This window comes from Hippocampus comes, unplaced genomic scaffold, assembly GCF_001891065.2.
Source record: "Hippocampus comes isolate QL1 unplaced genomic scaffold, H_comes_QL1_v1.1 scaffold104, whole genome shotgun sequence".
In the NCBI taxonomy this organism is placed as follows: Eukaryota; Metazoa; Chordata; class Actinopteri; order Syngnathiformes; family Syngnathidae; genus Hippocampus; species Hippocampus comes.
In genome coordinates this window covers 2,678,584-2,690,189 of record NW_017806072.1, presented here as the reverse complement: position 1 = coordinate 2,690,189, position 11,606 = coordinate 2,678,584, and the positions used below count along the sequence as shown (strand labels likewise).

The 11,606-nt window shown below is 41.1% G+C and overlaps 1 protein-coding gene across 1 annotated transcript in view; it reads right to left on the bottom strand.

Moving 5' to 3' along the window:
• Nucleotides 1–2,762: 2,762 nt before the first annotated feature.
• LOC109530360 (GTPase HRas) overlaps nucleotides 2,763–11,606 on the bottom strand; it is a 21,090-nt gene continuing 12,246 nt past the window's right edge. Inside the window, exons 2-6 of the mRNA XM_019893993.1 lie at nucleotides 7,717–7,877; nucleotides 5,803–5,981; nucleotides 4,629–4,788; nucleotides 3,823–3,947; nucleotides 2,763–3,437 (exon numbers count right to left, since the gene is read on the bottom strand). Of these exons, the coding sequence (XP_019749552.1) occupies nucleotides 3,828–3,947; nucleotides 4,629–4,788; nucleotides 5,803–5,981; nucleotides 7,717–7,827 (570 nt within the window). The 5' untranslated portion in view covers nucleotides 7,828–7,877 and the 3' untranslated portion in view covers nucleotides 2,763–3,437; nucleotides 3,823–3,827. The remainder of the gene's footprint in view (nucleotides 3,438–3,822; nucleotides 3,948–4,628; nucleotides 4,789–5,802; nucleotides 5,982–7,716; nucleotides 7,878–11,606) is intronic.

The following is an 11,606-nucleotide window of genomic DNA, read 5'->3' as shown; positions in this document are numbered from 1 at the left end:
ACTGCCAAAAAAAAACCTCGTTCTTTTCGACACACTTCAATAGGTTGCTGTTTGACCTTCAATTTCTGTACAGCACACATCTAAACCCAACATGCTTTTTCTGTAGTTGCACACAAAGTAAACTACAGACGGAACTTCTCATGTGCACACATAAGAAGCTGCAAAGTACAAACGGTAAGAGCAGTCTTTTGAATAAGGTAGCAAATGAATGCAGCAGTAGAGAACACAAGCGAGTCAGCACTCAGAAACACAGCCCCCTGATCCAGCATCCATGACACATGTTAATCACTCACAGACATGTACAGTACACATATGGTTCTTGAGGGTAGTGAGGTGTGTGGGAAATGTAAGCATTCCGAGGCATGTTTAAGTGTGTGTTACACTCTGCAAAAGATGACACTTCTTGAAAAACTCTGTTATGAGGTGATGGAGTACATGGAACAATGATAGCAAGTTGTTTTCGAAATAAATTGTATCTCTACAGGGTTTCCCCCAGTGCTGTATTACTTGCCCCTCACCCAGGATATGGCGGGGCTCTAAGGCGTGCCAAATTTGCGTGCGCGGCCATCCAAATGTCATGATGGAGCAACGGAAAATAATTTTGTGTTGTACATGTACAACCAGCCACCGTCTCCTTGACTTTTACCTCTACTGCTGGTTACTACAATCGTGTGGACTTGTTTGACATGGATTTGCAGTACAAATTGACGAGTTCTGGTGACTTGTTACCGCACTTTCAACATCCCGGACGAGACAGTGCAACCAGCGGGACTACCGTGGATTGTTCTCGAGTCTGGCAGGTACCGTAGTGGGCCTGCTCAGATGGGTTATGGCGAGGCTAAGATGAATACTACCCACTCATAGTCTGCTACTGAGTCTCCCTACCTCTGACACTAGATCCAGATCACACAAAATGGGTGATCTGAAACTACAATTTGTGGTAAATGGATACATTTGGGCCAGTCTGATTTTTATTAATCACAACCTGGCTACATGACTCAGATTCTCCACGCTTCAGTGCAAGCGTACTTGAGGCTAACTGTGGCACAGAGTTAAGTTTCATTGCCAGATTATGATGTCCAATAATGCGCAGACTACAACTAAGGCCAAACAATAAAGATAGTGTGTTTCCGGTAACATGAAATTTCAGCATAGGGTCGGTAGGTCGGACAAAGTTTTTTTTTTTTTTAATCTTTTTTTTTTCCATCAAAAATTTCAACAAAATAACCATAAAACATAAAACATTCTGACTGTTTCAAAACTCAAAACCTGTTAGTATCGCTTTGGCACACGAGACACAACTTGCTGGTAACAAGTAGAATTATTTCAACAAACAGGCACAATTCTCATTTTAACACAGTCGCTACATAATGGTAACACAGTTTTGTAACGTTTGGTTGGGTCAGGATCAGTTTCTGCATCTCCATTTCCACAATTGCTGCAGATATCCATCCTCCACAATTTGGAACTGTAATATGGTATCTCAATTGAAAAAAAATGCCGACCGTAAAGTTTTTTTTTCGACGTAGAAATTCTCTGTCGGTCGGGTTACCGGAAACACACTACTTTTTTTACTACGCCTAATGACAATTTCATTGCACGCTTGCGACCCTATGGAGGATATGTGGTTCAGAGAATGGATGGATGGATAGCAAATGCTGTGGCACTGCACTTTGTCATTAGTGTCATAATATAAGTAATATTTATTAGGATACAAACAGCCATGGCTCGTTCAAGTGTAACTATGGTGGGTGAGATCTTTAATCATTTGTTTTTGTTTTGCATGGCCAAATGGAAAATGGCTAAAATGTTTGACGTCCTGCATTTATTTAAACATGTGTGTGAGAGTTGAAAGATAATTGCGCTTAAAATTGATGCACTTTAATTATTTTTGCATATCAGCGGCTTTGAAAAAAAAAACAACAAACAAACAATACTAATGTTTATCATTAACGTTTTTAAGTAAATATATCGTCCAGGAAACAAAGTATCGTGACAGGCCTACCAACAAATAATGTAAATACAGTACACTGACTAAAATGTAAAAATCTATTATGAAGCCGGCAGGCTTCTCTACCATCAGGCTTAGTTTTCTATTTTCTGGGGGAAACCCTGCTCTACCTAAAACCTGTGAAACTGCAAGCATAGCATGTTGTTCCTCTCATATAGCAAATACCTCCCCAACTGTATACCCTTGCTAACAGTGCAATGTAAATTGGACAGATATGAATCCGAGGATACCAGCACCAATATACTGTACAGTAACTCTTGCTGTTATTAAGATACTTTGCTACTATTACTATGATTATTATCATCATTATTGTTCCACAAAGACCACTCTTAGCAAAGAATGTAAGGCAGCTGCATTCAGAACCTGTGTGGGTTAGGGGTGTGCAACTCTGCAATAAAAGACGAGTCGGTACCTATCTTGATAAACAGGGGTCAATACAATTCAAGAACGACCTGAAGTGGAACAACTTGATTTGGTTCAATTCAGTGGGATTAGAACTGGATTCGTTATGGTACGACTGAGGTCGAGAGGGTATGATACAATGAGCTTCTTGTTGTAATTTTACAATATGAATGAACTTGTCAGTAGATTAGTGTAAATGTCTACTTTCTTTCAAAGATAAAGCTCTCCAATAAGAGATGATTCAATAAGTATCTCTACATTTCAAAGTAGAACGATTCAATTCGGTCTGATTCGATGCACTCACACACTCACAACTTTAACTCAAATGTTTTTGTTTTTGTTTTTTTTGGTAATACCCCTAGTATAAGCAAGTCATGTTTTAACTCAATCGAGCTCAGTGAATTTCTAATCATCCACCCACAAAATATGTTCCAGTTCAAAACCAAATTGCACATCGTTTACAGCGAGGCTAGCTGTTAAGCAACAACAGCAACTTGTACAAATTCCCAGGTTAGCCTCCACCTTTAGAGGGAGGTAGTCGGATGACTTTCAAAGTGGGTTACATGAGTGGTTATCGAGCACACAAATGTCCAATGCCTACCCATGCCCAGTGTGAAACCAGCTTGCAAGCGGATTGAGTATTTCAGAGGAGAAAGGGGTTGGGGATCCAAGGTTCCCCCTGTAGGACCAGTGTCAAGACTGAAAACAATAAGTTAGTTACCCAGCAAGACCATGTTGGGGTTGATTATAGTGATTAGTGGTTTTGCTCACCTGTGACATGGAGCGCAAACAATCAAAAAAAAAAAAACAAAACAAACAAAAAAAAAAAACAAAGAGGGTTGGCCAAGCTTGTTCAGCACAAAGGCAATAGTCAGTCCATCACGGCTCTGGTTCAGCTTCTTCTCGCGAGACCAAAATGGCAATCTTCTATTTAATTTTCATCATTAATTTTTTTATTCCTACTTTCAAGTCCATGTTGTGACTTCTTGTGCTGTGCCATTTCTTTCCAAACTGTGAAGTGGAGCTGGAGGGTAAAAGGTGGCAAGATACAAAAGTACAGTATGAATATATGAATATTGTACTCAAAATGGAAATACTAGCACTGTGAGTTCACTATTCTACAGGAGGTCGGAGTTTTATTCTGTTTTGTTCCTATGACAGTAATAAAATACAAATTTGCATGTAACCTAACCTACGCAAAAAATGGAAGATGGAAAGACGTAATGACAGCAAATTATAAAGTATTTGTATGAAACACATTTCGAGGTCATGAACAAAAAAACAATCAAAACAAAAAAATGGAACCACAGAGGTAACTGAGCATTCCTTCTTGTGCTTCATGAATATATTTTCTTACAGTGCTGCGGCGTAAGCCTGAGCCTGCCTTAAAAATAAGTACAGACTCTCACCTTCATCACGATACCACACAGCGGCAGCTCATACAGTCCTGACCACTCTCATCTGGTGGGTTCAGCTTCCTCAGCTTGTGTTGCCTGATTTCCCTGACCAGTGTGTAGAAGGCATCCTCGACTCCCTGTACATACCAAAAGACAGACACGACAATTACTTCTTGTTTTATGTCTTTGGCAACCTGTTCCTGTCAAAATATAGAACTGTTGAGTTCTTATTCAGGGGGGAGAGTAAAACTTTCTGTGCACTTTTTGTTGTTTTTGATGAGTCCAAAGAGAGTCGCACAATAAACACCTCCCATCAGGGAGAGCAAAGCCTTCTTGAGAGCACCCCATGGAGAAGTGTGTCAATGTTACCATGGCAATCATTTCAACTACTCTTCATCAAGATATCATACTAAGTGGAAAAAAAGCCCTCATTTAATTCTATCTCCAGACAGACCAACTGCCACTTCATCGATGAATAGGTCAGCCTGCATGTCAACGTACATAATGCATCACTGTGACTCAGGGAGCGGGCTACGCAGCTATTGCTATTTTCTATTGTGTTTCCAGCCAAGGTAACCTGCAAAAGAGTCATTGCCCTCAGCATAACACAATCATTCCAGCAAACCAAATTAAAAAATTACAGATTTGAGATCTTGCTGGCATAATTTGTTGAGAGGCGTTAAAACACACATATAGCAAAACTGTGGTACTGAGAATCAAAGAATTTGTGTTGGTACATGATCAGGTGTACAATAAAAATGGCCATTGTGATTTTTGACTGTATGTCTATTACTGAGTTCAAGCTTCACATTATGTACCTGTCGTGTCTTTGCAGAGGTTTCAATGTAAGGGATGCCGTAGGAACGGGCGAGTTCCTGGGCTTGCCTGGTGTCCACCGTGCGTGCCGGGAGGTCACATTTGTTGCCCACAAGCACCATGGGAACATCGTCTGAGTCCTTAACACGTTTAATTTGTTCTCTGTCGTTCACACACACAAAACAAAATGGCGACACAATTAAACATGAGCAGTCTTAAGTCGTTTTCCAGCTTGCCCCAACAATGTTCCCTGGCTTATATTGCAAACAGCAGCTGTTTCACCACTGGAAAGCCAAGCACCCAGGGAGCACTAGGACCCTGTGGAGGATCTAGTCCCTGGTGGTGCAGGGGACTGCTGAACTGATACCGGAAGGAGCGTGCTGGGGAGGAAGGGAAGGGAAGGAGGGATGGAGATGGACAGGCAGGCGGCAAACAGCATTACCTCATTGCAACAGCAGCCAGTCGTGAAATGAAACAGGCAAAGAGGAGGGGGTCTGATCAATCTATTAGCTCCTTCCCCCTCAGTTACAGTGCAGCAGGACACATCCACATTATTCAAAGCGAGAGCATTTGTCATCAACACCACGAATGGTGTTCGCCCGCCTCAGCTTACAGCCTTGTTATAAGTCAAATGGCGTAGGTGTTTCACACCCAATGGCTATTTTATAATATTCAACATTGAAATCGTAAGAGCTACAGCTCTGACCAGTGATGTGTTGCAACAGTGAGGGAATTACTAAAATCGTCTGTCAATATTAGCCCTTTACTGTAAATATTTGATCTTATTTTCTCTAGCTGAATGAAGGGAGAGCTACCAAAGATATATTGCCTTGTCAAAAATTCAAAGAAGGTAGAGGGAACTCCTCTCATATTTTGTCTCCGTTTGCTTCTCTGTCCTTGGGAGTTCCATCTCCAGCTGCCTTAATTGAGTCAGGATCAATGTCATTGGCATGGCGCTGTAATCCCCCAGTTGGGGCTAAGCTTTCTTCAGCTGTGTTAAACGCTACAGCCTGACATCACCCAAGCACTACGGAGAGCTGGCACAAACATAATGGAAACACACGCCTCTCCCTTTGGACTCTCCAACACAGTGCCCATAGAAATAGGCCCTGCAAACACATGGACGTGCCAAAATCCAAGGTCACAATTTGCCCACTCCTGTCATTTTTGCCACACCTGTACTGATGAATGTCCTCAAACGACTTTGTGTTGTTGATCGCGAACACGCAGAGGAATCCCTCCCCTGTCCTCATGTACTGGTCCCTCATTGCACTGTATTCCTCCTGACCTGCAGTATCCAGGATGTCCAGCAGGCAAGTTTCTCCATCAATCACAACCTGTTTCCTATACGAGTCCTGCAAAACAAACATAATAGATACATTTTCATTAAATACAGCAAAGCTTTTTCGGGTCCCTTTAATTCGACAGACCCGATCTCTGAAGTAGCATAGAAGTTTGGCGACAACACACAAGACCTCACCTTCACATGCAGATCTGTGAGCATGACAGGTTTAACTCTGTTAACTGTTTTGCTTTTTGTTGTGTTTTTTGCCACGAGTATTCGAAAATATGGGAATGTGATCAACCTTCACGGTCCCCCAATGTTTGAGCAGCCAATAATCCTTTAAAACATGAATAGTGAACATATTCGGGTGTTGAAAGGCCATGTAGAAATGGGCAAAAACCTGAAATTGACGCTTGGCTTACCCCTTTTCTAACACTTCCTCTGAAAGGAACATTGGATTGTGTTCTACCGCATGGTCTATTCACACGGAACCTTGGTTTTTGTAGTACAGGAGAGACTGTAGTAGTATGCGTGTATGCGCAGCTATCAGCAGCAATGCTGCTCGCCGTAGTGAAAGTGAAGCCACTTGCGGCCATCTTACATTGCCACTCGCTAAGTGAGCCTACCTTGAATACATTGACTTATCTGCGTCATTCTCACATTATTTTCTGTCTCTGCAAAAATCACACACATAGGTGTGTATAAGTCCGTACATCTGGCGTCCAATTCATCGGAATTACACAAGCAGCAGTAAACTTTCATGGTTAGACTCAAGGACACAGCACAGCAGCGCATTTTTGAAGTGAGGAGGACACCTACTGCTATATTCCTGTGATGAGGGACATGAATATAATGTGTTTTATTCACGGTAGAAAGTAACAAATGATGTCTATTTGCATCACAGTGTTGTCCGTGCGTCGCCCTTTAAATCGGGATACTCATTTATGGCAGTGACTGTGTCCTCACGCATGCAAATGGTTGATTCCGAATGTTTCAGAAACCAGAATTTTGACCTGAAGCTGAATAGTGATTGCATTTAAACGTAGCAAAAGAGAACCATTTCAAATAATAAATTTTCGCCTTTAATGAATTCTAACTTTGACAAACTGAGCTTGCGCACGAGTGCACAAGAAAACAATAGTTTTTTTAAGGCTCTTTCTCTGTTGAAGACACAGTGTAGAACTTTTTTTAAATTTATGCAGCGATGTAAACAGCTTTGTAGTTTCTCCTTAGACTTAACCACTATTCCCTGTCCACTTTCAGCTCATACTAACTCAACAATCCAGGAGCCAAGTTAGTATTTAGCCCTCCAATGTGTAGCCACAAAAACATGGGAGTGCCTTCCCTTTGTTTATTAGAGCATAGGAGCCAGGAATGCAAATACACAAAAAGGACATTGTCTGCCCAGAGGCAGGCGTGGTGAGAAAAGAGAGTGAAAATGGGAGAAAATGAGGAGGCGGGGGGGAGGTTGGGGGGGGGTTTGGCGGATACCAAACCTTACAAGCAAGCACGAGAATTACTTTCATAATATGTCTGATACCTCTGTAAGAGAGTTGTACTCACAGAAACACCAGCCAGTCAATAATTGTGTCAATAATCTGCTATGCCCCTTGATTTAACTTTTTTTCTGCTCACCAGATACATTTATAAGTAAATGTTATAAAACAGCAGGCATGTGCACCAATATAAAGGTTGTCAAAGTAATTTCATACTAAATGGTTTTGCTACCTTCTTACCCAGGATTCCAGTGGGACTGACGCAGGAATATGTAAAATGTGTAATGGAAGAAAGAAAGACTGGCATACCTCTATGGTGGGGTCATATTCATCCACAAAGTGGTTCTGGATGAGTTGGATGGTGAGTGCACTCTTGCCCACGCCTCCAGCACCCACAACCACCAGCTTGTACTCTGTCATCTTTGCCACTGTGGCTCACACACACACAGACACACACACTGCTGCTGCAGCTGTAGAGAAGAAAACCAAGCACAGACAGGCTGCCATTTAGCACATTGACAAACTCATTGCACATTAGCACCTGGGGAGATTTAAAATGTTCAAATGCACTTTTACCAAAAGTAGAGCTGACAGATATGACGTCATATATCGCAAAGATGATATTGGGTCATAGTTTTCTCTGACTGTGTCTATCATCAGTTGTAAAACACGAGTGAAAAGAACAGAGAGAAAAAGCTTGATATGATGGGCAAAAACTAAACATTCTTACGCCGTGCAACTACCACCAGGTGGCCCACCAAACAATAACACCTCAAAGTGAATCACAATACACAATCGTCATACATAAAAAACCTACCTGCAAAATGAAATCAAACAGTCACTGAAAATAAACAATGAGATGGCAAATAACGAACTGTATTACTGAGGGAAAGGATGAAGAGAAAACAACAAATCCATAATTATTCATATCTACAAAAAAATAGGGCACATCAAGGCATGCTGGGTACACCTTCAAACTCCACAAGCCTGGCATATGAGTTTGCATCTTGAGCCTCATCAAAACACAAAGATAGCAGAACTAAGAATCACAGACTTTTCAAGTTTTTCCCAGAATTGAAAGGCAGTGACCATGCCCAAAAGCTTTGCTGGGCTGCTTGTATCAACTACATTAGTAGGTTAAATAAAAGGCAAATAAAGTAAAGAAACAAAAAAGTGCTTTTATTTTTGAAAAGTACATATAATGCTATTCTGTTTCATTATGTTTTAAGAATTAAATCAGTCAAATGGGATCCATTATTGTCCACACACTGTTGACGGCGTTCACTAAAGTTGTCAATAACATATTCATTTTTTTATCTGAGAAAAGTCTCTAGCATCTCACAATATCGATCAGAGTTCACAGTCACTGTAACGTTATCTGTTTCGAAGAAGTACGGACCCCATATATCCAAAAAATGGCATTATATGAGGTGCAGGGTTCGTTTCTGGCTCTGGCCTTCCTGTGTGGAGTTTGCATGTTCTCCCCATGCCTACGTGGGTTTTCTCCGGGTACTCTGATTTCCTCCCATATTCCAAAAACATGCATGGCAGCTTAATGGAACACTCTTAAATTGTCCTTAGGTGTGAGAGTTAGCGCAAATGGCTGTTCGTGTATGTGCGCCCTGCGATTGGCTGGCAACCAGTTCAGGGTGTACACCGCCCACTACCTGAAGACAGCTGGGATGCGATCCTTGTGAAGATAAGCGGATTAGAAAATGGATGGATAGGGCTCATCTTTTTATTTATTTATTCATGTCATTTACTTTAATCAATTTCTGTCGGAATCATAATTTTTTTTATGCCTCTTATTTAAATTGATATCCACATTTCTACAAAAATATACAGGTTACTGAGCTTCTGTTTACATTTGCCAATTTTATATAGCAGCACTACTGGATGCAGTTCCCATTTGATACAGCTCTATTTAATGTCACATAAAAAAAAGAGAAAAGGTAAGCATGCATAGTGTGTTGTATTATTTTTTTTTTTTTATAGAATAACTGAAAATATATTGTGGTATATCGTGATGATATAAAATGGTTTACATCGTGACAGAAGATTTTTTTTCCGTATCAACCAGGCCAACAAAAAATGCAGATTAGAACTAAATGATGAGATGAGAGAGCGAATAGAGTGGGCCTGTGTTAGGATCCTCACAGCGAAATGTTAAAAATGTGCTGAAGGTACTCAGCGTTCCACTCTCCCGCTCAGTATGAGAGGACAGAAAAAGGAGCACGATATAGGGACAGCTCGAGGCTTCACATTCCTGAGGGGCAGTTTTTCCAAAACATATCTGTGCTCTTTTTGTCATTTATCTATTCAGCATGTCGATGTTCTGGCAATATTTGACTTATTGTCCGAGTTTCAAACTTTAAATGCTGACATTGAAGGGCGAGCAGATTTATAGATGTGTAAATCAATACCAAAATAGAAAAACATGGTTTGTCTTGTGTAGAAAAAAAAAATGTGATTCGCTTCTCCTCTCCTACTTACGGACTTAGATATCACAAAAACATATGGCATGTCAAGTGCAATATGATCCAGGAAATATTTCATGTGTATATGTTTTTGAGCGCCTTTTATTCATATGTATAAATATAAATGGCTGTTTTAACGATTAATAAATTCATGAAGATGGTAATGAAACAAATGAACAAAAGTGTTGGGATATAATGTGTAACCGTCAAAGAATGAAACATTGGGCTGTTTGTGTAAAAACAGCGAGGAAATACAAATTTACAACCATGAACAGTATAAAAACATTTCTTTAAGCATTGCCTGTGCATTCAATAAATGTTGGGGGCGGGAGTGGGGGAATTGGAAGCTGACGTGCAGTATCAACGAATGAAACATGCAATCATGACTTACACCGAAAATACGCTCTGGATGGCTTTTTTCTGTTTCTGCTGTTGTGCTGGTGTACTATAGCTGTCGCACGCGATGGCAAAATGAAACTCAATCTATTTCAAATTTACCACAAACGTAATCCGTCTATGACCTGAAAGTGACTGCAACACAGAGCAGTGTCGGGCATGATGATACATGATGAGTCAGGGCTACGAAGAGGAGAAGCTTCCACGGAGGTTTAGCAAGATTACATCAGACGCAAGTTAGGGCTAGTCACCCATGGTCAACCGCACGCTCATTCTGCCAAAGGGACCTAGCAACCCTGTGCTTACAGTCACAATTTGAAATACTGTACATAAGGACGACAATGAGTGACAAGGCAATACCGTCACGGGAATAATGTTTCACTGCAATTTAGGAGAGGAAAATCACAGTGAATCCTTACAACATTTTAGGGTGCAGCTGTCTTGTGTTTGGCAAATTGGTGCCGTTGTTAAATCCAGCTTCTTTCATCTTAGACAGCTGGCTAAAGTAAAACCTCCCCTTTCTCATGAGCACCTTGAGACAGTAATTCATGCCTTCGTCACATCCCGGCTCAATTACCGGAATGCACTTTATTTTATATTTAGCCAATCCTCCATTAAGCGTATCCAGCTGGTCCAGAATGCTGCTGCTCGCCTCTTGACTGGTACTCGTAAGAGGGAGCACTTAACTCCTGCTCCCTATACATTTTGGAGTTCTTTTCAAGATCCTATTATTTGTTTTCAATTCTTTAAATGACCTCGCGCCACCTTACCTCTCTGAGCTCATCCGCCCCTACACACCTGCCCGGCGCGCCTCAGGTCTGCGGACCAGACAGAAGTACCAAGAACTAAGCGGAGGCTCAGAGGCGATCGAGCCTTTTCCGTTGCTGGTCCCTCTCTCTGGAATGACATCCCACTGAACATTCGGCAAGCCCCCTCGCTGCCCATCTATAAAACCCACCTCAAAACTCACTTGTATTCTTTGGCATTTGACTCAGCATGACTCAGATTTGATCTTACTTTTACTGTTTGGTGCTTTCTACCGTCTTTGTTACTGACTTATTGCTTTACTGTTGTATATATATGTTAGTTGCTCCATGTGCAGCACTTTGTATGCAGCGATGGCTGTTTGAAAGTGCTCTATAAATACAGTTGAGTTGAGTTGTGTTTGATGACAGCATTACAGATCCCTTGCCAGTATTTGCCTCCTTCTAAAATCATCATTTAAGGTTTTGTTTTGTTTTTTTGCAGTTTTTTTTTTTTTTGCAGTTTGATTTTTAAAAGATCATTAAAAAAAAAAAACGTACTTTCCCCCCCCCCCCCAGTCTT